This window comes from Saccopteryx bilineata, chromosome 1 (assembly GCF_036850765.1).
Source record: "Saccopteryx bilineata isolate mSacBil1 chromosome 1, mSacBil1_pri_phased_curated, whole genome shotgun sequence".
In the NCBI taxonomy this organism is placed as follows: domain Eukaryota; kingdom Metazoa; phylum Chordata; class Mammalia; order Chiroptera; family Emballonuridae; genus Saccopteryx; species Saccopteryx bilineata.
This window is the reverse complement of record NC_089490.1, coordinates 144,211,341-144,238,004: the sequence shown is the minus strand read 5'-3', so window position 1 is coordinate 144,238,004 and position 26,664 is coordinate 144,211,341. Positions and strand designations below refer to the sequence as shown.

Here is a 26,664-nt window from a genome sequence, read left to right as displayed (position 1 = left end):
ATGACTACCTCCCAAAAGCATCGAGACTTCGTGGCAGAGCCCAGGGGAGAAAAGCCCGTGGGGAGCCTGGCAGGCATTGGTGACGCCCTGGGCAAGAAGCTGGAGGAAAGGGGCTCTGACAAGGCCTACGTGGTCCTTGGCCAGTTTCTGGTGCTAAAGGAAGACGAAGACCTCTTTCTGGAATGGCTAAAGGACACATGTGGCGCCAGTGCCAAGCAGTCCGGGACTGCTTCGGGTGCCTCCGACAGTGGTGTGACGCCTTCTTGCGATGCTCTCTGGGGAGCCCCCAGTTCCTAACCCAGCCTTGAGTCTCCAGAGTGTGCAGCGGAGTGGGGACTCCTCCCTTGTCCTCTACAAAGGAAACAACTGCTGTCTACTCACCTCCAGTGTCCTCAGGGTCTTTGGGGGAGTTCTCTCCCCTCACCATTTCAACTTTTTTGGAATTCTTGTTCTTGCATGCATCTCCCTTCTTCCCCTCCCAGTTTCAGATCGATAATTACCAGCTTATATGAGTGAATTCGTAGCCATTTCCCTCACCTTCATCTTCACCTCTGGTCTGTTTTTGCCATTTGGCTTTTCTTTTGGCAAAACAGTCACTGTCCACATAAAGTTTTCTAAATCAATAAAGTCAGTGACCTTCAAAAAAAAAAAAAGATGAATTCTGAGGGACACAACTCAGTCCATAACAAGTACTGATACATGTTAGTTACCATGTGGATGAACCTCAAAAATATGTTAAGTAGCCTGACCAGGCGGTGGCGCAGTGGATAGAGCGTTGGACTGGAATGCCTAGGACCCAGGTTCAAGACCCCAAGGTCGCCAGCTTGAGCGCGGGCTCATCTGGTTTGAACAAAAGCTCACCAGCTTGGACCCAAGATCGCTGGCTGGAGCAAGGGGTTGCTCAGTCTGCTGAAGGCCCGCGGTCAAGGCACATATGAAAAAGCAATCAATGAACAACTAAGGTGTCGCAATGCGCAACAAAAAACTAATGATTGATGCTTCTCATTTCTCTGTTCCTGTCTGTCCCTGTATATCCCTCTCTCTGACTCTCTCTCTCTGTCTCTTCATCCTGTGATGCTGAGGACCTAGGTTTGAAATCCTGAGGTTGCCAGCTTGAGGGAGGGTTCACTGGCTTGAGCATGGGATCATAGACATGACCCCATAGTCACTGGATTGAACCCAAGGTCTCTGGATTGAGGAAGGTTTGAAACCTCAAGGTTGCCAGCTTGAGCCCAAAGGTCTCTGGCTTGAAGCCCAAGGTCACTGGCTTGAGTCAGGGGTCACTGGCTCAGCTGGAGTTCCCTGGTCAAGGAATGTATGACAAAGCAATCAAGGAACAACTAAAGTGCCACAACTATGAGTTGATGCTTCTCATCTCTCCTTTCCTGTCTGTCTCTCTCTTGCTAAAAAAAAAGGAAAGAAAGAAAGAGAGAGAGAGAGAGGGAGAGAAAGAGAAAGAAAGAAAGAAAGAAAGAAAGAAAGAAAGAAAGAAAGAAAGAAAGAAAGAAAGAAAGAAAGAAAGAAAGAAAGGAAGGAAGGAAATACAAGCAATACAAAGAGTTACAGTTTAACAGTCAGCAGTCTTACTCCCACCTGTTTCCCACCTTCCCCTTCCGGGTCTGAGCACCCCTCAACCTGTTTTAGTTTCTTAAGTTTCCTGGAAAGTTGCTTTGTACATTGTTATACACAGTGTTAATAAAAAATTTCACAAGAACAGAAGAGTACAGTCATTTATGTCATCACTCAGGTTTTTTAAAAAATATTTTATTTATTGACTTTAGAGAGAGAAAGGCAAGGGGAGCAGGAAGCATGAATTTGTGTCGTTGCCTCGTGTATGTGCCTTGACCAGGCAAGCCCAGGGTTTCAAACCAGACACCTTAGCGTTTTAGGTCAGCTGTTCTATCCATTGCACAACCACAGCCCAGGCATCACTCAGGTTTAACAAATAAGTATTAACACTTTGGCTCAATTGCTTCAGATCTTTTTATTGATTGATTTTAGAGAGAAAATAAGGGAGACAAAGAGAAACATATATTTGTTTTTCCACTTATTTATACATTCATTGGTTGCTTCTTGCTTGTGCATTGACCAGGGATCAATCCCACAATTTTGGGGTATTGGGATGATGCTATAACCAATGGAGCCACCTGGCCAGGTCTTTTTTATAAGACTTGATCCCTGCCCTGGATGGATAGCTCAGTTGGTTAGAGCATCATTCTGAAACACAGAGGTTACAGGTTCAATACCCAGTCATGGCACATACAGGATTAGATTAACATTCCTGTGTCTCTCTCTTCTTCCCTTCCTCTCTCACTAAAAGCAATAAATAAAAATTAGCCTGACCGCCTGACCAGGTGGTGGCGCAGTGGATAGAGCTTCGGACTGGGATGCGGAAGGACCCAGGTTCGAGACCCCGAGGTCGCCAGCTTGAGTGCGGGCTCATCTGGCTTGAGCAAAGAGCTCACCAGCTTGGACCCAAGGTCGCTGGCTCCAGCAGGGGGTTACTCGGTCTGCTGAAGGCCCACGGTCAAGGCACATGTGAGAAAGCAATCAATGAACAACTAAGAAGTCGCAATGCGCAACGAGAAACTGATGATTGATGCTTCTCATCTCTCTCCGTTCCTGTCTGTCTGTCCCTGTCTATCTCTGCCTCTGTAAAAAATAAAAATAAAAATAAAAAAATAAAAAAAAAATTAGCCTGACCTGTGGTGGCACAGGTGTCGACTTGGAATCTGAGGTCACCAGTTCAAAACTCTGGTTTTGCCCAGTCAAGGCACATACAAGAAGCAACTACTATGAGCCTCCAATGACTATAGTATCTCCATCTACAAATGCCACCCAACCCCTCCCTGACCTTCTAAGGATTAACAATTATTCTGAAATTAGGTTCATTTTTTCAGAACTAGCCTTTATGCATTCATTATTTATCTAGAGTCTGTGGAAACAATGTAATATATATAATATATATTACATTTACATTATATGTATTTTAAAAATACTTTTAAAGAATATATATGTAATTTTTAAAAAGATCTTATTTATTGATTTTTAGAAAGAGGAGAAAGAGAGAAAAGGGAGAGAGGAGGAGCTGGAAGCATCAACATGTAGTAGTAGCTGCTTCTTTTGTGTGTGTGTATGGCAGAGAGAGTCAGAGAGAGAGACAGATAAGGACAGACAGACAGGAAGGGAAAGAGATGAGAAACATCAATTTTTCGCTGTGGCTCCTTAGTTGTTCATTGATTGATTTCTCATATGTGCCTTGACCAGAGGCTACAGCAGACCGAGTGACCCCTTGCTCGAGCCAGCGACTTTGAGTTCAAGCTGGTGAGCCTTGCTCAAATCAGATGAGCTCGCGCTCAAGCTGAGGACCTCGAGGTCTCGAACCTGGGTCCTCCGCATCCCAGTTCGATGCTCTACCCACTGCGCCACCGCCTGGTCAGGCAGTAGTAGCTGCTTCTTGTATGTGCCTTGGCCAGGCAAGTCCAGGGATTTGAACCAGTGATCTCAGCATTCCAGGTTGACACTTTAGTCATTGTGCCACCACAGGTCAGGCACACAGTATATATTTTTAAACAGTGTGTGAAAATGGTACCCTTAAGTTATTAGTTTGCAACTTTTCTCCCATAACCTTACGTTTTCCAGATGTTTCCACGTGGATCTGTACATTTATTATTGTACATGTTGTATTGCTGTGTTTTTTACATTGTGAGTCACGGGGCTCAGTTTTGATTCAGGAAATTAATGAGGTAGGTTACAACCAGCACTTATTTCCAGGTTTAAAATTAAGAGAATGACTCATAGAAAAAAATATTTATTTAAAAATTATTTATTTTTAAAAATTGTGACAAAATACACATAAAAATTATCATTGCAACCATTTTTAAGCGTACTATTCCATGGGATTAAGCATATTCTTTTTTCTTTTTTTTGTGTGAGAGAGACAGACAGGAAGAGAGAGAGATGAGAAGCATCAACTCATAGTTGTGGCACCTTAGTTCCTCACTGATTGCTTTCTCATATGTGCCTTGACCAGAGGGCTCCAGCCTGTGACGCCTTGCTCAAGCCAGCGACCTTGCACTCAAGCCGGTGAGCCTGCACTCAAGCCAGCAACTTTGGGGCTTCAAATCTGGGTCCTCTGGCCCTGGCCGGTTGGCTCAGTGGTAGAGCGTCGGTCTGGCGTGCAGGAGTCCCGGGTTCGATTCCCGGCCAGGGCACACAGGAGAAGCGCCCATCTGCTTCTCCACCCCTCCCCCCTCTCCTTCCTCTCTGTCTCTCTCTTCCCCTCCCGCAGCCGAGGCTCCATTGGAGCAAAGATGGCCCGGGCCCTGGGGATGGCTCCTTGGCCTCTGCCCCAGGTGCTGGAGTGGCTCTGGTCGCAACAAAGCGACGCCCCGGAGGGGCAGAGCATCGCCCCCTGGTGGCCAGAGCATCGCCCCTGGTGGACGTGCCGGGTGGATCCCGGTTGGGCACATGCGGGAGTCTGTCTGACTGTCTCTCCCCGTTTCCAGCTTCAGAAAAATACAAAAAAAAAAAAAAAAAACACAACAAAAAACCTGGGTCCTCTGCATCCCAGGCCAATGTTCTATCCACCACACCACCACCTGGTCAGGTGGATTAAATACATTCACATCATTACATAATCACCATCAGAATCTATTTCCAGAACTTTGTCATCTTACAAAACAAAAAGTCTGTCCCCATTAAACACTAACTCCCCATTCTCCCCAGCCCCTGGCACCCACCATTCTATTTCCTAACTTTATGAATTTGACTCCTTTAGGGGCCTCATATAAGTGGACTCATACAGCATTTTTTTGTCTGTGACTGGCTTATTTCACTTAGTGTAATTTCTTCAAGTTCATTGACAGTGTAGCATGTGTCAAAATGTCATTCCTTTTTAAGGGTAAATAACATTACATCATATATTTTTACTACACCCTGTTTATCATTCATTGATGGACATTTGAGCTGCTTCTATCTTTTGGTGATTGTGAGTAATGCTGCTATGAACATGAGTGTAAAGTGGTTATTTAATGGAAAAAAAAAAACAGAATAAAAATATTAGATTGTGCCCTGGTCAGGTAGTTCAATTGGTTAGGGCATCGTCCTGAAGTGCCAGGGTTGCAGGTTTGATCCCCAGTCAGGGCACATACAAGGGTAATGAATGCATAAATAGGTGGAACAACAAATCAATGTCTCTCCCTTCCTCTCTCTGAAATCAATTTTTAAAATATCAAATTGTATCATATGTAGTAAGGGTAAGTATTGTTTGTTAAGACTTTTATTTCCATCATATATACATGTATGTATACAGTAGTTTTCCAATTGCAATTATATGCTAACAAAACTTCCATAAACAACCATTTTTATTATGCTCACAGACTATATAGATGAGGAATTTAAGCAAGGCACAACAGCCATTGTTTGTCCCTGCTCTGTGATGTTTGCAGCCCCAGACAACCCAGGAAACCATACCCTATAAGAATGGATGATGGCTTGACCAGGTAGGTGGCGGCGCAGTGAATAGAGCATCAGACTGGGATGTGGAGGACTCAGGTTCGAGACCCCGAGGTTGCCAGCTTGAGCGTGGGCTCATCCAGTTTGAGCAAAAGCTCACCAGCTTAGACCCAAGGTTGCTGGCTCGAGAAAGGGGTTACTTGGTCCGCTGTAGCCCCACGGTCAAGGCACATATGAGAAAGCAATCAATGGGCAACTAAGGTGTTACAACGAAAAACTAATGATTGATGCTTCTCATCTCCCTCCGTTCCTGTCTGTCTGTCCCTATCTATCCCTCTCTCTGACTTTCTGTCTCTGTAAAAAAAAAAAAAAAAAAAAAAAGAATGGATGATGGCTGCCATTCGTACGGTCTGGCAGAATGCTGGAGACTTACCAGGGACAGTGAGTTGGTGGCAGTCATATAGGAATGCTGCTTTCAACCTGAGGTCCCATGGGCCAGATGAGAAAGTATTTTTTTTTAATTTTTTTTATTTATTCATTTTAGAAAGGAGAGGGAGAGACAGAGAGAGAGAGAGAAGGGGGGGAGGAGCTGGAAGCATCAACTCCCATATGTGCCTTGACCAGGCAAGCCCAGGGTTTTGAACCGGCGACCTCAGCATTTCCAGGTTGGCGCTTTATCCACTGCGCCACCACAGGTCAGGCCCAAGATGAGAAAGTATTTACAGCAGGAATGAGGAACCTTATTCTCTGTAGCTCCCTGTCAGCCCTTTCTGGGTCACTAGTGGTTATCTTGAGCCCCTATATGGGGCAGCCCACCAACACAGTTACACAGATGGTGGCAGATTTAGGGGAGGTGGAGGCAGCAGAAAACCATAAGGCTGTGAGTGCTGATGCCCGTGCTGCGCCCCACCCCCCTGACTAACAAGAGAAACAGGTCTGTAAAGGTTACTCAAACACAGATGTGGGTAGGTTTGATCGCAACCGGAGTAGATAGAGAGAAATTAGATGGCAGATCTAATAGAGTCCTGTTAGAACTTTGGTGGCAGCTTAAGCCAGAATAGAGATTCTAGCTGCTAAAAGAATGGGTGCCAGAGGCCCCATGTGAAATTAGGAATAAACTCATCCCTTTCTAATATGCAACAGGTGTCAGCCTTAGAAAATAATAGGTGTGGCCCTGGCCGGTTGGCTCAGCAGTAGAGCGTCAGCCTGGCGTGCGGGGGACCTGGGTTCGATTCCCGGCCAGGGCATAGGAGAAGCGCCCATTTGCTTCTCCACCCCCCCTCCTTCCTCTCTGTCTCTCTCTTCCCCTCCCGCAGCCAAGGCTCCATTGGAGCAAAGATGGCCCCGGGCGCTGGGGATGGCTCCTTGGCCTCTGCCCCAGGCGCTAGAGTGGCTCTGGTCGTGGCAGAGCGATGCCCTGGAGGGGCAGAGCATCACCCCTGGTGGGCGTGCCGGGTGGATCCCGGTTGGGGGCGTGCGGGAGTCTGTCTGACTGTCTCTCCCCGTTTCCAGCTTCAGAAAAATACAAAAAGAAAAAAATAATAATAATAGGTGCTTTTTTCTTTTTTGCAGCAGCAGCAGCTAAGAGATCAAGGCGGCACAAGCCTTGAATGTGTTTAACCCCACCAGGCCCTGTGAGCTTGACCTCTGAGGGGCCTCAGTGAGGTTTGTGGCAACAGACAGAGTGCTTATGGAAAGGCACTGAGGTCCGTTAATAAAGAGCTGTATGGTTAGTTGCCTGTAATGAATGGACTTTCACCTTGGCTGATTTGTAGACAACTGCGTTATTGTGGACTGATCATTGAGTGGTATAATGGATTCTTTTTTTTTTTTTTTAATATAGAGACAGAGACAGAGTCAGAGATAGACAGTCAGGAACAGAGAGAGATGAGAAGCATCAATCATCAGTTTTTTGTTGTGGCACTTTAGTTGTTCATTGATTGCGTTCTTTTTTTTTTATTTATTTTTATTTTTTATTTTTTTTGTATTTTTCTGAAGCTGGAAACGGGGAGAGACCGACAGACTCCCGCATGCGCCCGACCAGGATCCACCCGGCACGCCCACCAGGGGCGATGCTCTGGCCACCAGGGGGCGATGCTCTGCCCCTCCAGGGCGTCGCTCTGCCGAGACCAGAGCCACTCTAGCGCCTGGGGCAGAGGCCAAGGAGCCATCCCCAGCACCCGGGCCATCTTTGCTCCAATGGAGCCTTGGCTGCGGGAGGGGAAGAGAAAGACAGAGAGGAAGGAGGGGGGGTGGAGAAGCAAATGGGCGCTTCTCCTATGTGCCCTGGCCGGAACTCGAACCCGGGTCCCCCGCACGCCAGGCCGACGCTCTACCGCTGAGCCAACCAGCCAGGGCCCATTGATTGCTTTCTCATATGTGCCTTGACCGTGGGGCTACAGCAAACCGAGTGACCCCTTGCTCGAGCCAGCGGCCTTGGGTCCAAGCTGGTAAGCTTTGCTCAAACCAGATGAGCCGGTGCTCAAGCTGGTGACCTCAAGGTCTCGAACCTGGGTCCTCTACATCCCAATCCGACGCTCTATCCACTGCGCCACCTCCTGGTCAGGAATAATGGATTCTTGAAGCAGGGATTTTGACATGAGAGGGGTACCGGCTCCCTTGTTGAATGAACATGCCATTTGTGAACATTATGCGAGACCCTGATGGGAGTACCACAGCACCTGTGGAGGCCTCCTGTACCACAGCACCTGTGGAGGCCTCCTGTACCACAGCACCTGTGGAGGCCTCCTGTACCACGCAGCTGCTCTCATCCAGTTGCAGAGACACACCAAGGACACTTTACATTTGCAGCTTCAATGGACATGGCCCTGGACTGTAGAGGCCCTCCCACCTACTGTGGGGTAGGGGGCCTCCAGTTAACTCTCTGGGCTCAGGGAGACATTGTGAAGGGCACTTTTGTAAGTAGTGTTATTTTTGGTATAGCTTGTGCCTTTGTAATTTGGTCGCTGTAGTCTGTACTGTTTCTGTTTATGTGATGTACCTCACTCCTCACACAGGGACCATCGTGGAAGATACCTACCTGTCATGTAGATTGTGAGGCAAGCAATCCTAAAGGGGTGGATTGTTGGGGAAATAGCTATGTTAGGTTTGCTTGCTTGCACTTTGCATGATTAGTGTGTGAGCATGTGTCAGTGCTACATGTGCATAGCATATATAAGGCTACAAGTGCTTTGACTCAGGGTGGATTGTGGATTGCTTGCCCCCCACTGCAAGGGGCCATTTTGCTATTCGTTCACCTGCTGCTGTGAGAAGTGTTTTTTTTCTGCCTGTCTGCTTGTCCACCACTGTGAGAATCCATTAAACAGAAATGGCCCAATATTTTCCGGCTCCGTAGTTCCTCTACTGTCTGCCCGAATCCAATGTGAACCTGCCTGGCCTTGGCCACTGGCATTACACCTTGGATCTTGCAAGATGTAGGAAATGAGGTAAGAGATTATCTCTCATCTCAGACAGCTCACAGTCTTTGGGTGAGACACACAAGTAATTGTTATGGAGGTGAAAGAGAAAGAAAGTGCCTGGAATGGGGCTGATGGGTAGTTAGGTGTGGCACTTCTGAGCTGCAGTTTCCTTCCAGACCAGAAGTCTTGGAAACCACACTGAGAAACATCAACTTAGAGGTTAAAAAAAGGCACTCTAATGTCAAACCAGCCTGGGCTGAGTTTCAGCTGCTGGCAAGAGCTGGGCACACAGCCGGTAGGCACCAAATGGTCAAAAGAGAGGTCCTTCTGAGCAGTGCTGGGATTCAAATAATTTAACAACCAGTTCTCTGTCCTAATGACCGTTTTAACAAAATAATATACCAAAAGGTAGTTTATTATTTCATGCATTTAATACTTAAATAAGAACAAAAGAAGTATACAAAACTAGATTATAAGAAAGAATTCTAAAATATTAATGAAAAAATATTAAATAATATTCATAATATCTCGGAGGAATTTTGGGCATAACACAAAGCTGAAACAAATGACAGCTTGTCACCCCCGGTTGTTTGGCTTTTTCTCTTTATGGTATATGTTCATAACAAATGCGAGGGAGTTAAAATGTAGTGTTTCATCAAAGGTATAATGAGTTTTATGAAATGCATAAATAAATATTACAAGCATAGTTCCATCAATTTTTTTTTTTTTTACCTATGGCGGAATGAACATTACTACAGGCACTTAGAATACGCTGTTGTGCAGATGAACGATAAATAAAAGTAAGGAATGTAAATTTGTGATTTCCACATCGGGCAGCTGCCTAGGCATCTACCTTAGAAAGAATCCTGATTACAAGTGCCATTTTGACAACCGATTCCCCAAATGCAACAAAAAATTAGGTATTGGTTTTGCGGAACTGGTGCAAACCGGCTGAATCCCACCGCTGCTTCTGTGGACAGGCCTGAAATTGAGGTAAAATTCACACAATGTAAAATTAATCTTTTTTTTTTTTTTTTTTTTTTTTTTACAGTGACAGAAAGAGAGTCAGAGAGAGGAATAGATAGGGACAGACAAACAGGAACGAAGAGAGATGAGAAGCATCAATCATTAGTTTTTCGTTGCGACACCTCTGTTGTTCATTGATTGCTTTCTCATATGTGCCTTGACCGCGGGCCGATTAACCCCTTGCTCAAGTCAACGACCTTGCGTCTAAGCTGGTGAGCCTTGCCCAAACCAGATGAGCCTGCACTCAAGCTGGCGACCTCGGGGTCTCAAACCTGGGTCCTCCACATCCCAGTCCGATGCTCCATTCACTGCGCCACCGCCCGGTCAGGCTAAAATTAATCATTTTAAAGTGAAAAAAATTCAGTGGATTATAGTATATTCACAATGTTGTACAACCACCAGTTCTATCTAATTCTGGAATATTTTTATCACCCCAAAAGGAAACTCCATACCCATTAACAGTCACTCCAATCCCACCTCCCTTTAGTCCAATGGTTCTCAAACTTTTTGAAGTTGGGGCACATTTAAAACCCTACAAATAATTGTAGGCGCATTATATACAAATTTCTGAGAAATATGTTACAATAATTAAGTCAAATATTAAAGAAAAAATATAAAGTCCAAGCATACTTTTATGGTAATTAAGAGACATAAATATGACAAAATTAAATTTATTCTGACATTAAAAAACATTTTCATGTTACATTTTTTGAGTTATGCTTTTTAGAATTCATAAAAGAGAGGGGTTAAAAATTTTAAAAAAGACCAAAAAAAGTTTTCTTTTTATATATATAGATACATTTTTAGTAACATTTAGTAAATTCAGCTGGTCCCAGCACGAATGTGTTAAGTTTTTTCATTCTGTGTTTATGAAAAACATGAGCCTGGTATGTCCTAGCGATTTCTTCAATGTTTGGGCATATATTTGAAAGGCAAACTCTCATTTCCTCATCAATACATTGAAGAATTCCTCTCTTTTTACTCTTAATTGTGTTGATTGCAGAAAACCCCACCATACATGTCATCTTAACTTTACACCAAACAAAGGATAGAAGAAGCTTGCCTCCAGTCTTTCCAGGGAACATGGGGGGTCCAGCACCACCGCTTAATAGCCTTTTGCAACCTAATCAGGCAAGTGAGGTGGGGGTTGGGCAGACTGTCAGCTACAGCCAATTACCCACATCTCTGTGTCCCCTAAAATCTAAACTCCAAAAACCCTGTTGGTTTTTTGGTCCCAAACAGGCACACATCTCTCTGGAATACCATAGGGGGACCAGCGCGCCCTGGTGCACACTCTGAGAGCCACTGCTTTAGTCTCTGGCAACCACTACTCTACTTTCCACCTCTGGATTTGCCTATTTTGGACATTTCCTAGAAATGTAGTCATACAATATGTGATTCTGTGTTTAGAGTCTGTCTTTCTTTTTTCTTTTTCTTTTTAAAGAGAGAGAGAAAGAGATACAGACAGGAAAGAAAACAGATGAGAAGCATCAACTCATAATTGTGGCACTTTAGTTGCTCATTGACTGCTTTCTCATACATTCCTTGATCAGGGAACTCCAGCTGAGCCAGTGACCCCTTACTCAAGCCAGCGACCTTTGGGCTTAAGCTGGCCACCTTGGGGTTTTGAACCTGGGTCCTCAGCATCCCAGGTTAACGTTTTATCTACTGCACCACCTCCTGTTCAGGCTGTAGCTTGTATGTTCATGTTTATATTTTGAAATACAATAAATCTACAGGAAAGTGGGCAACCCAAAAATACAGTTATTTACAGCTTAAAGAATAATTATAACTCAGGTATCACTGTAGCCCAGATCAAGAAATATTATGGAGGCCCTGGCCAGTTGGCTCAGTGGTAGAGCGTCGGCCTGGCGTGCGGGGGACCCGGGTTCGATTCCCGGCCAGGGCATATAGGAGAAGCGCCCATTTGCTTCTCCACCCCCCCCTTCCTCTCTGTCTCTCTCTTCCCCTCCCGCAGCCAAGGCTCCATTGGAGCAAAGATGGCCCGGGCGCTGGGGATGGCTCCTTGGCCTCTGCCCCAGGCGCTAGAGTGGCTCTGGTTGCGGCAGAGCGACGCCCCGGAGGGGCAGAGCATCGCCCCCTGGTGGGCAGAGCGTTGCCCCTGGTGGGCGTGCTGGGTGGATCCCGGTTGGGCGCATGCGGGAGTCTGTCTGACTGTCTCTCCCCATTTCCAGCTTCAGAAAAATACAAAAAAAAAATATTATGGAATATAGTCCACATACAGAAAAGCAAACAGAATTGATTGCCCAGCTCAATGACCTGTTTCGAAGCCACCTCCCATGTGACCACCATTTAGATGCACCCTCATCCCCACCAGAGGTGTTCCATCCTGACTTCTAGAATGAAAAGGAATTGTTTGGTCCTACCTCCTTTGTTGCATATGATGTCTATGAGACATCCACATCGCTTTGAGCAGTTGTAATTTCTGCTTTTGTATTTCTTCGTAGTATTCTGTCAGCTGAAACATCAAAATGTAGGTATCCTGCCAGACCTGTGGTGGTGCAGTGAATGAAGCATCGACTTGCAACGCTGAGGTCTCTGGTTCGAAACCCTGGGCTTGCCTGGTCAAGGCACATATGGGAGTTGATGCTTCCTGCTCCTCTCTCTCTCTCTCTCCTCTCTAAAATGAATAAATAAAGTCTTAAAAATATAATTATTTTTAAAAATGTAGGTATCCCTTCTACTGAAAATGAACATGGTGAAATGAATAAATATCCACAGGATGGAATACAGTTTGGAACTGATTTATAGGATATATACAGTACTGCTGTGGTCTACGAATATTCTTGTCCAAGCTTCCTGACTCACTGAGCAAACTGCAATTCTTCCTTCCTTCCTTTTTCTTCTTTCTTTCTGGTAATAAAATATACATATTTACCATTTTAACCATTTTTATGTGTATTGTTCAGTGACATTAAGCATATTCATTCACAATGTTTTACAACCATCACCACCATCTATCTCCAGAACTTTGTCATCTTCCCAAACTGAAACTCCGTGTCTACTTAACACAAACTCCCCATTCCCCTCCCTTAACCCCTGGCATCCACCATAAATTTGACTCCTCTAGGGACATCCTATAAATGGAATTATACAATATACATCCTATTATTAAGTGAGAGGAGGGGAGGCAGAGACCAACTCCTGCATGTGCCCAGACCAGGATCCACTGAGCAAGGCCACTAAGGGGTAATGCTCTGCCCATCTGGGGCGTTCCATTGCAATGAGTTCCATTGCTCAGCGACAGAACTCTTCTTCTTAGTGCCTGAGGCAGAGGCCATGGAGCCATTCTCAGCACCTGGAGCCAACTCACTCCAATCACTCACTCCAATCAAGCCATGGCTGCAGGAGGAGAAGAAGAACCAAGGTGGGGTGGAGAACAGATGGGCTCTTCTACTGTGTGCTGTGCCCTGACCAGAAATCGAGCCCAGGACATCCACATGCCCAGCTGATGCTCTACCACTGAGCCAACTGGCCAGGGCCAATATATGTCCTTTTGTGACTGGCTTATTTCACTCAGCATATATCTTCCAGGTTCATTCATATTGCAGCATGAGTCAGAATTTCCTTCCTTTTCAAGGATGAAATCTTTTTTTAGCCTGACCAGATGGTGGCGCAGTGGATAGAGCATTGGACTGGGATGCAGAGGACCCAGGTTTGAGACCCCGAGGTTGCCAGCTTGACCGCGGGTTCATCTGGTTTGAGCAAAGCTCACCAGCTTAGACCCAAAGTCGCTGGCTTGAACAAGGGGTTACTCGGTCTACTGTAGCCCCACGGTCAAGGCACATATGAGAAAGCAATCAATGAACAACGAAAGTGCCCCAACGAAAAAATGATGCTTCTCTTCTCTCTCCTTTACTGTCTGTCTGTCCCTGTCTATCCCTCTCTCTGAATCTCTCTCTGTCTCTGTAAAAAAAAAAAAAATCTTTTTAAAAAATAGTGATGGGGGAAATATGGGAGGCAGGGGAGGTCTGAGGGTGGGTGTCGGGAGGTCCCAGGGCCCACCACCTGGACACGGTTGAGGGAGCAAGGAGAGGAGAAGAGGAGGAGAGGAGGAGAGGAGGAGGTTGGTCACAGAGGCCACAATAAAAAAAAAAAAAAGTGTTTTATCTCTGCACTATGATCAAACATCTTAAAATATAAAAAATTAGTCCCCAGCTGTTTTGCTCAGTGGGTAGAGCATCAGCTTGGTGTATAGACGTCCCACATTCAATTCTCAGTTAGGGCACACAAGAAAAGTGACCCTCTGCTTCTCTTCCCTTCTCTCTCCCCCTTCTCTCCTCTTCCTCTTCTGCAGCAGTGACTTGATTGGTTCAAACCGGGCACTGAGAACAGCTCCATTGGTCAGAGCACATCAGCCTCAAGTGCTAAAATTAGCTCGGTTGATTCGAGCATCGGCCCCAGTTGGAGGTTGCAGGGTAAATCCTGGTCGGGGCACATCCAGGAGTCTGTCACACTATCTCCCCTCCTCTCACTTAAAATATACACATATAGCCTGACCTTTGGTGGCACACTTGTTTGCTGGTTCAAAACCCCAGGCTTGCTTGGTCAAGGTACATATGGGAGTTGATGCTTCCTGTTCCTTCCCCCTTCTCTCTTTCTCTTCTCTCTCTAAAAATGAATAAATAAAAAATCTAAAAAAAAGCCCTAATAAACAAACAAACATATATATACAGATACTGACCAAGTGGTGGCACAGTGAGAAAAAAATATATTAAAAATTAAATTAATATCTTAAATGATAACTGTACATTACACATAAATGTTTTAAATAGATATATATTTTAAAACAATGTCTAGGCAGTGTCAGCATAGCGGACAATGTTGAGGTCACTGGTTTGAAACCGAAGTTGTCGGCTTGAGTGTGGGCTCACCAGCTTGAGCGCGGGGTCGCCGGTTTGAGCGTGGGATCACAGACATGACCCCATAGTGTTAGCTTGAACCCAAAGGTTGCTGGCTTGAAGCCCAAGGTCACTGGCTTGAGCCCAAGGTCTCTGGCTTGAGCAAGGGATCACTGGCTTGGCTGGAGCACCCCCCCCCCCCCCCAGTCAAGGCCCATATGAGGAAGCAATCAATGAACAACTGAAGTGTCACAACCATGAGTTGATGCTTCTCATCTCTGTCTCTGTTTCTCTCTCTCTCTCTCTCTTGCTAATGGGAAAAAAAGTCTCTTTTCCACTTGATACAAGTTAAGTTAGCTATCAAGTGGTGTACTGGTTCTAAGGTGTCATTAATTTTTGGCTAGGTTTTCATAAACATTTTGATTAAAGTTAATTTTTGTATTTTAATATTTCAAAAAGAGTAAAATTGGATGAATTTAATGTTCATGTGTTTGAGAACTGAGTTACAATTATGAAAAGAAATGTATGTTTTAACAAATTTTATTTTATAATAAAAGTATGTTTCCTACAAAGAAATGTTTTAATCATGAATTAAAATCAAATTAAAAAGGATAAAATACTTGCCTGACCAGGCGGTGGCGCAGTGGATAGAGCATCAGACTGGGATGCGGAGGACCCAGGTTCTAGACCCCGAGGTCACCAGCTTGAGCGCGGGCTCATCTGGTTTGAGCAAGGCTCACCAGCTTGGACCCAAGGTCACTGGCTTGAGCAAGGGGTTACTCCGTCTTCTGAAGGCCCACGGTCAAGGCACATATCAGAAAACAATCAGTGAACAACTAAGGAACCGCAAGTAAGAACTTATGTTTCTTGTCTCCCTCCCTTCCTGTCTGTCTGTTCCTATCTGTCTCTCTGTCTCTGCCACACACAAAAAAGCATAAAATACTTAATTTAATGTTTTGAACAATTTTTAAATGTGCTTAGTAAAATTTAAATTTTTAACAAAAGTTTTAGATTTCAAATACTTAAAATATAAAATATGTAGACTGACCTATGGTGGTGCAGTCAATAAAGCATCCACCTGGAACGTTGGAGGTTGCCGGTTGGAATCCCTAGGCTTGCCCGGTCAAGGCACATACAGAAGCAACTACTACAAACTTCTTGTTCCTCCCTTCCTCCTTCCTGTCTGTCTCTTTCCTCACTCTAAAAAAAAAAAATCAATATGCCTGACCAGGTAGTGGTGCAGTGGATAGAGCCTCCACCTGGAACACTGAGGACCCAGGTTCCAAACCCGAGGTTGCCGGCTTGAGCGCAGCGTTGCTGGCTTGAAGTCTAAGGTTGCTGGCTTGAGCAAAGGGTCACTGGCTTCGCTGGACCTCCAGGGTCAAGGCAGTATGAGAAGCAATCAATGAACAACTATATGAACCAACTATGGATTAATACTTCTCATCTCTCTTCCTGTCTCTAAAAAAAAAAAATCAATATATTGATTTTTTTTTTTTAATGACAGAGGGGAGATAGTGAGACCGACTCCTGCAAGAGACTGACCAAATCCACCTGTCAACCCTTGCCTGAAGCAGATAACTCCCAACCGAGCTAGTTTTAGCACATGAAGCTGACCCGCTAGGACCAAACCATCCACCCTCCGCACCCCCGCCCACTCTTAACCAATCCAGCCACCGGCTACTGAACGGATGAGGGAAAGAAGGGGGAGAGGGAAGGGGGAGAAGCAGATGGTCAGTTCTCTTGGGTGCCCCGACCAGGAATCGAACCGTCCATAGGCCGAGGAAGCTCTATCCACTAAGCAAGCCGGCCAGGGACAATAAATAAAATCTTAAAAAAATTTTTTTTAATATATAAAATATGTAGCCTGATTAAAAACTGAAATATTTAAACGTTTAAATAAATATTCGTTGTTAAAAGAAATGTTAAATATTTAAATATAAAAAAACGTGATTTTAAATATACAAAATTAAAATTTAAATACCAATTAAAAATAACTGCTAAAATAAAATTCTAAATTAGACTTGAATACATTTTTACATTGCTCGTCTCCTTCTTTCCCTCCGCCCTGAGCTTAGGTAGCAGGGACAATCGCCGTTCCGCCCGGTCCCCTTGAGACCTCGCGCGCAGGCAGCGCCGTGGCTAGCCTGGCCGGCCCGATAGGACCCCGCACAAGCAACATGGCGGCGCCCGTGAGGCAGGCACACAGCTTGCTCGGACTGGCGGCGACCCTGGGCCCGGGCTTCCGTAGCTACCGGGCGCCGCCTCCTCCATGCCGCTCTCCTGGGCCCTGGTGGCCGGACCCGAATGACCCGCTGGTGCCGCGCTGGCAGATGGGGCCGCGCTACGCGGCCAAGCAGTTCGCGCGGCACGGCGAAGCCTCTGGAGTGGCCGTCGGTTCTCTGTGGCCATCGCAGGAACAGCTGCGTGAGCTGGAGGCTGAGGAGAGTGAATGGTACCCTAGCCTGGCGGCCATGCAGGAGTCAGTGCAGGCACAGCAGTTGACCGAGGAGCAGAAGCGTAAGGCCAGGTGCGTGCGTGCCTGCGGTGGAGCAGGCTCTGTGTCGCGGGTCGCGCCCGCTGCGGCAGGATGGTTGAACTGTACCCCAATAGGGCGCTTATCGCAGGGTTTACATGCTCCAGGTTTACGTGTATGCTCACCTAGCTGCAAAGCAGCCTTCTGAGTAACAGTTCATTCTGAGCGCCTACTGTGTGCAAGGCCTTGTCTGTCAGGGACCGAAAAATTAACAGGGTTTTTACAGTTTAGATTTCTGGGAGACAGAGGTGAGGGGAACTAGCTGCTGCCCAAGCCCCCACCTCTCTTGCAGAAATCTAAGCCCTTCCCCACACCTCCATGTTAGCTGTGATGCTGGTCCTTCTCCCCATGTTCTCCGGAAGGACCGGTTTGTGTAGTTAGGATGTTATGTATTGGTGGGGTTTTTTCGCACTTGGTGGAATTGAGTTGCCTTGGAAACTGTAATCAGAAGAGTCATTGATTTGCTAATTTACACTTTGCCCTGTAAATAAAGGAGGATGCGGTTTCTGGGGGCGGCCATGTTTTTCTCTGCTAGGGCGGTATTTCTGCTAGCATTAATTGCAAAGCCCTCCCGAACCGATCTTTTATATTTTTTAAGTCTATTTTCTTAATTCCGCAACGTTCCCGCTCGGCACCTGAATATATGTCGCGGCTGGCCCACGACACTTGTCCCAGGTGCAAAGGACCCAGCAGGGTACAGAACATTTGGTGGTTAAGATAAAATTTGGTGGTTAAGAGTGCAGAGAGCAGCTTTGGTTTGGAACTTAAACTTGATGTATAAGCAGAGACCTAAATGACCAGACATAGTTATGGGAATATCTTAGGGAGAGCGTTCTGGATAGAGGGAACAGCTAGTGCAAAGGCCCTGAAGTAGAAACATGCTTTAAGGAACAGCCAGGCTATCACTGTGACTGGGTTAGAATAGAAAGTGATGTGATCTAGAATCAAGGGCAGAGGTCAGGTCTAAAGGGTGAGACTGGACCAAAGTATGGAGGCAAGACCAGGGGCATCAGGATGGTGCCACTTCCTAAAGGGAGGAGCCAGGCAAAGCAGGCAAGTTCGGGGAGCAGGCCAAGTGTGTTCCTGGTGTTTAATGTTCTTGTCCTCACAACAGCTCTAAGAGAAAGAGGGAATCACCCTTATTTTAGAGATCAGGAAACAGCCCTGCCAGCCAGTCACTCAGGCAGTGAACAGTGAGGATGGGTAGTGCACCCCCATCTCATGTTTCTGTCACACTCTAGGTGTATCAACCCTGTCATGATGCTTTAGTTCTTCCGGCTTCACATTTGTAATCCTTAAAATGGGGCTGTAACTGGAACCTACAAACTCATAGGATTGGATGGAAAAAGTCCAATCCATTTCTTACCTCCACTCCTGTGTGTAGAACTTGACTTGGCATATAGTAGGTGGTAAATGATGGTGTGCAGCACTCAGATGGCTTAGTAGACACAGTAGACAGCTCAGTGAAATGTGAATTTGGGATCAATTCTTGGGGGTTATTGGGGCTCAGCCCTCTAAAACTCCAGGTCATACATAAGTTAGTTCCTCTCTCCTGCCTGTTTCTTCATTTTTCAAGGACTTTTCCTAACACTTAATGGCCAAGGTAAATCCAGTTTTTCACCTCCGTGGAGTTGGTAAGCAAGATGTGAACAAAGGCTTGAGGGTGGAATGTGAATAGATGGGTGTTGCTCTGGCTGGGTGGCACTGCCCTCACAGCCCACCCTCCTCCTTTGCAGGGAGCAGCTCATTGCAGAGTGCATGGCCAAGATGCCTCAGATGATTGAGAACTGGCGGCGGCAGCAGCAAGAACGCAGGGAGAAGGAGAAGGCAGACAAGGAGCGGCGGGCCCAGCTGCAGGCAGAGGCCCAGGAACGCCTGGGCTACCATGTGGACCCAAGGAGTGCCCGCTTCCAGGAGCTGCTGCAGGAGTTGGAGAAGCAGCAGCGCAAGCGCCTCAAAGAAGAAAAACAAAGACAGAAGAAGGAGGCACGAGCTGCTGCAATGGCTGCCACTGTAGCCCAGGACCCAGCAGCCCCTGTGGCACCCAGCTCCTGAGCATCTTTCTCAATAAAACTTGCTGCCCAACAGCCCCCCCCAACCTTTGTGTCCTCTCTCAGTGTACCCCTTCCCAACACCTGGGGCCAAGGAATTCCCCACTCTTCCCTGGCACTGCTCACTGGGGGACTCTAGGCCATGTTTCAGGAGAGAATGGGGGCATGTGATGGGGAAATAATGGAGGAGCAGATGGCAGAAGAGAAGGCGGCTTCTGTTTACCAACATTAATCTCCAGCAATTACCAGGGGTAAGTGTAGCCAAAACAGACTGGTGATTATGGAGAGGGTGCAGAGCACTCCTTCCAAGACCAAGCTGGGGCTGGGGCCCACTGCAGGGGAATGAGACAGTTTATGAGGGGGAAGGATACACTGGAAGCCCCAGTCTGCAGAGACTGATAGACCTCTTTGCCCCTTAGCATTTCCATATCACCTGTGCCCAACTAGTCCTCAGAGCTAGAGGAGCTGGAGTGGGAAGCCCCAGCAGGCAGACCACATGATGGGCTTTTAAAACTTTATTCACTTCAAAGACAAAAGTTCTATTCTGAGGTGGGGGGGTAGTCTTGACCTCCGGAGCAGCTCTGATGTTACCCCTTCCACAGACTGAAGCCTGGCCACCTCCTCCCCAGTGAAGGGAAACAAGCTGGAGGCCAAGACCAAACTGCGCTCACCTGAGATGGGAAGATTTGGGCCATTCCAATGGAGGATCAAAATTTGGGGCTCCAGCTTCCCCTCACCCTGGCAGGGTAGAAAAGTCTTAGGGGTGTCTTTGGAGGATGAGGAAGCAAGCAACCACCTCTCCATCTGGCTGCAGGGAGCTGGGACAGAGGCCAAGAGGAGCCCATCTGTCGCCTCCAGTCCTGCCAGTTCCTTGGAGCAGGCTGGGTTGGGGCGGGGGATGAAGGGACAGCTGTCTGGCCCAGGTCTTCTCAGGCCAAAATGGGAATGGAAGCCACTTCAGGAGGGTGGGAAATTTTTTAAATTTTATTTTAAGGTTTTTGACTTTTTTTCCACTTCTTAAATAAACATGGATATATATATATATATTTTTTTTTCTTTTATAAAACTTGTTTAGAGGGTAGGGTGGGGGCAGTAGGCAGCCTGGCCACCTGGTATCACTCATCATCAAAGTTCTGACTCAGGAGGAAGTTGGCAGCCAAGTTCTCATTTTTTTCACAGGCGAAGTAGGCCTGGATCACCAGGCTCTCTGGAAAGCCCAAGGCCTTCAACTGTGGGAAGATGGGCAGGTATAAGCAGGGGATGGTAGCCTGCCCACCAGTAGGGTCGCATCTCAGCCAGGCCTCCTCTTACCCTCTCTATAGCTTCCTTCTCCTGTGGCGTCACCTGGATGTAGTTCATCTGTGGGGCCTCTTCGCCTATGGCACCCACTTCACCCTCAACGTCAGAGATGTCTGCCAGTTCCCCAGGAGGCTCATTCAGCATTTGGATGAACTGTTCCTGGTGTCGGCTTATTTGCTGTGGGAGAAAGAGGGCAGGGATGGTGACCTACCGCCCTTAGTCCACCTTCCCATGTGCCTATCACAACCCTTGCCTTTTCATTCATTCATTCATTAACTTGGTGGTACCTATTCTGGACAAATAGCAACACAGGTGACCAGACCCTTGCCCTGGTGAAGCAGATGTTCCAGGGTGGTGAGACAGGCCATAAACAAATAAATGGATAATTATTTACATTGTAAATACACGGCCTGGCATACAGTAGGGCAGACACTGGGCTAGAAAAGCCACCGTAAGCCACAGGGAAGTTTCCTCCCTGTGGCACAAATGGCAAGTAGAAAGGCTGGGGGGTAAGGATGTATTTCCAGACGAGATTCATGTGGCAAAACCAAGTAAACTAGAAAGAGGAGAGGGAAGAAACAGAAAATGCAATCAGAGGAAAGCAAGAACCAGACCTGTTTTCTTCTATTTCATTCTAGTGTGATGGAACACCACAGTGGTGATGGGTAAGTCTATACCTTTTTAAAATATAATTCATCTGGCCTGACCTGTGGTGGCGCAGTGGGATAAAGCGTCGACCTGGAACACTGAGGTTGCCGGTTTGAAACCCTGGGCTTGCCTGGTCAAGGCACATATGGGAGTTGATGCTTCCTGCTCCTCCCCCTTCTCTCTCTCTCCCCTCTCTCTAAAAATCAATTAAAAAATCAATAAATAAAATATAATTCATCTGAATGTTGCCTATCTGGGGGTTCTGATACAACTCTCTACTTTTATGTATGCCTGACAATTTTTACATCAATGAAGAAACTGCTTTTTTAGGACTCTGGTTCCTGGTAGAGAATGGAACATGAGGGTTGTGCAGAAATAGAGGCCTGGCTGCCAGGCAACCTGGTGGGAAGTGAGGTATCAACATGGAGGCAGAGTGCAGGGCTGGGCAGACAGATGTTCTGGAACTAGAGCAGACATGACAGGTGACAGGTGACAGATGACCACGGGGGGGGGGGGCCTCAAGCAACCCCCATCTGGCCCTTACAGGGACAGAGAGATAGCATTCCGGTCTGTTCAGAAACCTTAGACATCTGGAAAGCATTTTCATGGAGGCATCAAGTCAGACATAGAAGAGTGTGGCATTCAGAGGATGGGCTGGTTACATAGATTTGGAGGTTACCACAAATTGAAGGCCCCAGGATACATGGGGAGGGCTGAGTGCAGATAAAGAATAGGTGTGCAGCCTGGGCTCTCCAACATCTAAAGGACATGAGCAGGAGGAGCCAACATAAGACAGAAGTGAAGGGAGAAGCAGCAGGGGACTGGTTCTGAACCATGGAGGACCCAGGGCCAAATGGGGCACAGCGGTCCTGGGTGCTGCAATGCAACCCTATTGACATGACATGTATGAAGAACCAGCTGTCTGCAGAGCCAAGACATAGGCAGAACTACAAGACCCAGAAGGCAGAGGACAGGACCTAGAAGCTGGAGGCAGACACACTCCACCAGCTGCCTGACTGCTCCAAGCCTCTGGTGTCTTCTTCCATGACAGCACTGATGAAAGCACTCACACCCTCATAGGGTGACTGGGAAGACTACATAAAACAATGTAGGTAATCAAGCAGCAGCAGGTAACTGCTGTTAGTCCAGTTTTCCAAGTATAGAGGAGCACCTACATAGAGTGGTGGGCCAGGCTTGCACTTTTGGACTGTAGTTCGCACAGGGAAGGGGAGGTATTGGCTGCACTGGCTCTCTCCAAGCCCCAGGGCCACACCTGCAGAAGCTGAGGGTTCTCCTGGCCCAGCTGCTGAAGAAGGGCAGGCAGCAGCGCTGGGTTCTGCTGAATCACTTGCCGCATGTTCTGGAATTGGGGCTGGTCACGCAGAAACTCCAGGGGGTTCTCTCCCACTGGTAAGAAAGAGGTATGCAGTCAGACCCCAGGCTGGGATCCCAGAAGCATGGGGATTGAGGAGGGGGGGGCGTAAGATGCCCTGACTGCAGATAACCCACATGCACACCTCCCAACTTACTCACCTGCTTCTGTGGTTGGCTGTTCCGACACCTGGCTCTCCTGGACAGAACTGTGTTCTGGCTCGGGACTCCCAGGAATCCCCTATCAGGGGTACTATTTAGTTCTAACGCACAGACCCCCCACTGCCTCCCTCCTGTATGCTCAGCCCCGGCAGGAGACAGGTGAGGCCCACCCCTCTGCTTACGTCCAGCTTTCTGAAGAAAGCATCTTCTGGCTGAAACCACAATCTAAAAGCTTTTGGGGGCTGGTTCTGCCTCCCTGACCACCCATCATGGCACTGAGGCCCATGTACTCCCTGGAAGCCTCCCCAGGAGGCAGCACCCCCACCTCACCGTGAGTAGATACTCCACGGCTCGGTGGGGGTTGTTGTAGCTGGCTCTCAGGGCGGCCACAACCCGTTCCCGCTCATAACCCATGGACATGATCTCCGTCAGCATTGTCTCATATTCAGAGCCAGTCACTGTGGAGGGAGCAGCAAGGTCTGGGTCACCAGGAAGAGGGAAGGGCAGCTCCCAGACCCTCCCAAACCCACACAAGGCAGAGCTGATAGCTGGGACACCCCGTTACTTCTGTCCCAGGGACTGCTCACCCACCTAGCGTGGAGGCTGCGTCTTCCTCTCTCCCGCGGCTACCTGAAGAAGGAACAGAGCTGCAAATTCAAGAGAGAGAAATCGGACCCTGGCTTCTGGCTGCTAACCCTCCCCCCGGGTGTGTAAGACCACATATGTGGACACTGAATTGTGCTGCGAAGACAAGGCCCAAGCTGGGGCTGCTGCTCCCTCCCTGCCTTACCCTGACACAGACTCCGGGGATGTTGTGGGGGCTGATTCCTCCGATGGGCTCTTGTCTTCTCTGACAGTAGGTGGGGGATGGGACATGCCTGAGGCAGGGGCCAGTCGGAAGGATGTGGAGGACTCAGGGGCAGCAGTAGATGAAGCCTCTGGGGGTACTGAGGTGCCTGTGCTGTTTTTGGCCTGTCACAGCCAGAAAAAGGGAGCAGGCATCAGTATTCCTATCAAGCCTCAACATCCAGCCACATCTTGGCCCCACCCTATTCACAGCTAATCTTTGATGGACACACAGCCTCTTGCCAGCTCCCCAGCTAATCCATGTAATCCTTGCAACCAGCACACATCACCCACCTTGGTTACCATGACAACCACAAAGTTCTTCTCATCTATGCGATAGTCCCTGATGGGGACATCATCGCTCAGGATCTTGCCAGCATAGATGAGTTTCTGCCCAGCCACAGGGAAGGCATCATGGCCCTTTTCAGCTTCTATCTTTTCCTTTAGTACCTTCACCTGGAAGAAACAGATAGTCACTGCAAACCCCAAGATTCTCTCTTCCTTCTGGTTTGGAGGGAAAGAGGATAAAAGCCCTGATGACAAAGACACTAAACTTCATAGTCCAGCCTGCTAGATTTGCGTTCATTTGATTATCCCAACATTCTACAGGTGCTGTTTCTGGCAGTGAACACAACAGAGAACAAAACACAAGTCCCTGTTCTCATGGAGATGACACTCATGTGGAGAAAATGAAAAATAAAATACATATTTCAGAAGGTATAAAGTATGATGAAAAATAAAACAATCTAGGGAAGATAGGAGGGTTCCACATTCCACACTGCAGGCAGTGGTCAGTTTTTACTGACAGCATCTAAGTTAATAGGGCTTTTTAAATGTACGTGTACCACATTTTTAGAGCCTCACAATAACTGTATGAAATAGATACTATTAGCCTCATTTCATACTTAAGAAATAGAGGCACAGTGAGGTTAAGGAAGTTCCCCAAAATCTAAAAGCTGAACAGGTTAAAAAAAAACAAAGTGTTTCCTTTTCTACAAAAAGTGGATGTCAGTGTCTCCTTCACAAAGTCGTTGTGAAAAAAGTACCAAATACACAAACATTCCATATGTTTGTTAGATCCTAAATTCTCTTTTCAGATAACAAAAAAAAATAATAAAAGCAGAATAACGCTTAGACCTTAGGCTCTGACAAAAGGCAGAACAGAAATTGAATCCTAGCTCTGCCATTACTTGCTGTGACTGTGGCAAAGTTCTTTGTCCCGAAGTTTCCACATCTGTAAAGTGGAGTCACAGTCCCCAAATAACAAACTAAAATAGTAACAGTGAAAGTTCATAGACTAGCAAAGAATAAACGGCCAACAAACACGGACCACTGAAACTCAGACCGTTTATTATCATCATCATCGTTGTTGCCATCATCAGCATTTCTTGGCCACTATTCCCCGACTGGCCAGCAACATCCCGAGGAGACACTGGAAAGCTGAGAACTCAGAGCACCCGTCCCGGAGAGCGCAACCCAGCCGGGTATCCGAGCCTATCTCCCGCAACCCGCGAGAACACTGACATTAGAGCCGGGGCCTGGCAGGCGCCCGGCGGCGGGGGGGGGGGGGGGGGGGGGGTCGTCTGGAGACCGGCCCGGGAGCGCCGCCGGTGCCGCAAGGAGCTAGACTACAGACCATCCGCGGGTAGGGAGGGAGCGTGGTCCAGGAAAGTCAGGGAAGTTGGGAGCGGTGAGGCGGGTCCAAACCACGCCATCTCCCTGCCCCTCCCTCCGGGATCCCTGCCTCCCAGCCCCCACCCCCGAAACCCGTCACTCCATCCGGGCTCCAGGCTGGCTCGCACCGTCTCATCAGGATCCATGCGGATCTTAAAGGTCTGCTGCTGCAGCGTTTTGAGCGTAATGGTGACGGCCATGGCAGGACCGGAGCGACACAGCGGCCCCAGAATCCTCACACAACATGCAACTCACGCCGCCGCCATCTTAGCGCCCAGCCGCACCGCTTGCCTACCGCTTCCGGGGCAGGCGCTGCGCGCGCCGACTAACAGAAACGCGTGACCTGCGCGCGCTCTTCCCGGTCCATAACCCCCCCTCCAACCTCCACCTCCATCCACCCCGGGCCTTCGTGGGCATGCGTAGGAGAGGCCCGCCTCGGACCAGGCATGCGCACACTAAACTCTGCGCCGCAGGAGAGGAGGGTGATTCTCGCTCCTTACGCACACTCATCACGTGGCTTCCTAATAGTGACGCCATGCTCATTAGCAGTGATGTCATGTGGCCACAAGATGGCTCTGACGTCCCTACTTTCACCTTTGTTTCATTTCTTATAACATTGATAAATTTTCATTGTTTTTTTTTTTGCATTTTTCTGAAGCTGGAAACAGGGAGAGGCAGACAGACTCCTGCATGCGCCCGACAGGGATTCACCCCGCACGCCCACCAGGGGCAACGCTCTGCCCACCAGGGGGCGATGCTCTGCCCATCCTGGGCGTCGCCATGTTGCGACCAGAGCCACTCTAGCGCCTGAGGCAGAGGCCACAGAACCATCCCCAGCGCCCGGGCTATCTTTGCTCCAATGGAGCCTTGGCTGCCGTAGGGGAAGAGAGAGACAGAGAGGAAGGCGCGGTGGAGGGGTGGAGAAGCAAATGGGCGCTTCTCCTGTGTGCCCTGGCCGGGAATCGAACCCGGGTCCTCCGCACGCTAGGCCGACGTTCTACCGCTGAGCCAACCGGCCAGGGCCAACATTGATAAATTTTTGCCTGACCAGGCGTGGTCCAGAGGATGGAGCATTGGCCTGGGATGCAGAGAACCCAGATACCAGGCCCTGAGGTTGCTTACTTTGCACACAGGATAGGGAGCTGGCTTGAGCAAAGGGTCACTAGCTCTGTAGGAGCCCCCCAGTCAAGGCACATATAAGGAAGCAATAAATGAGTAACTAGGGTGCTGCAATGAAGAACTGATCCTTCTCATCTCTCTTCCTTCCTGTCTGCCCCATCTCTGTCTCTCTTGCTTAAAAGAAATTGTGTTCT

The 26,664-nt window shown here is 47.7% G+C and overlaps 2 protein-coding genes and 1 pseudogene across 2 annotated transcripts; 2 read left to right on the top strand and 1 right to left on the bottom strand.

Annotated features, from left to right (window-relative positions):
• LOC136319352 (barrier-to-autointegration factor pseudogene) lies at positions 1-308 on the top strand (annotated as a pseudogene).
• Positions 309-16,929: 16,621 nt separating this feature from the next.
• GADD45GIP1 (GADD45G interacting protein 1) lies at positions 16,930-19,398 on the top strand. Its single transcript, XM_066271958.1, has 2 exons — positions 16,930-17,294; positions 19,037-19,398. Exons 1-2 carry the CDS (start codon positions 16,945-16,947, stop codon positions 19,353-19,355), a joined length of 669 nt encoding a protein of 222 aa, XP_066128055.1. The 5' UTR covers positions 16,930-16,944; the 3' UTR covers positions 19,356-19,398.
• A 923-nt stretch (positions 19,399-20,321) lies between these two features.
• On the bottom strand, positions 20,322-25,665 carry RAD23A (RAD23 homolog A, nucleotide excision repair protein). Its single transcript, XM_066271945.1, has 9 exons — positions 25,480-25,665; positions 23,972-24,133; positions 23,622-23,803; positions 23,423-23,478; positions 23,162-23,289; positions 22,832-22,910; positions 22,572-22,705; positions 20,663-20,827; positions 20,322-20,580 (listed from the first exon to the last, which is right to left on the bottom strand). Exons 1-9 carry the CDS (start codon positions 25,549-25,551, stop codon positions 20,467-20,469), a joined length of 1,092 nt encoding a protein of 363 aa, XP_066128042.1. The 5' UTR covers positions 25,552-25,665; the 3' UTR covers positions 20,322-20,466.
• Between the last annotated feature and the right edge of the window lie 999 nt (positions 25,666-26,664).

What these genes read in the sequence shown, in the direction of transcription:
- GADD45GIP1 (XM_066271958.1), top strand. Translation starts at nt 16,945, where the DNA reads ATGGCGGCGCCCGTGAGGCAGGCACACAGCTTGCTCGGACTGGCGGCG. An exon ending in GAGCAGAAGCGTAAGGCCAG is followed by an intron (nt 17,295 to 19,036) that starts GTGCGTGCGTGC and finishes CCTCCTTTGCAG; the next exon opens with GGAGCAGCTCATTGCAGAGT.
- RAD23A (XM_066271945.1), bottom strand. Translation starts at nt 25,551, where the DNA reads ATGGCCGTCACCATTACGCTCAAAACGCTGCAGCAGCAGACCTTTAAG. An exon ending in CCGTGGAGTATCTACTCACG is followed by an intron (nt 22,911 to 23,161) that starts GTGAGGTGGGGG and finishes TACCCCTGATAG; the next exon opens with GGGATTCCTGGGAGTCCCGA. An exon ending in AGAACCCTCAGCTTCTGCAG is followed by an intron (nt 20,828 to 22,571) that starts GTGTGGCCCTGG and finishes TTTCTCCCACAG; the next exon opens with CAAATAAGCCGACACCAGGA.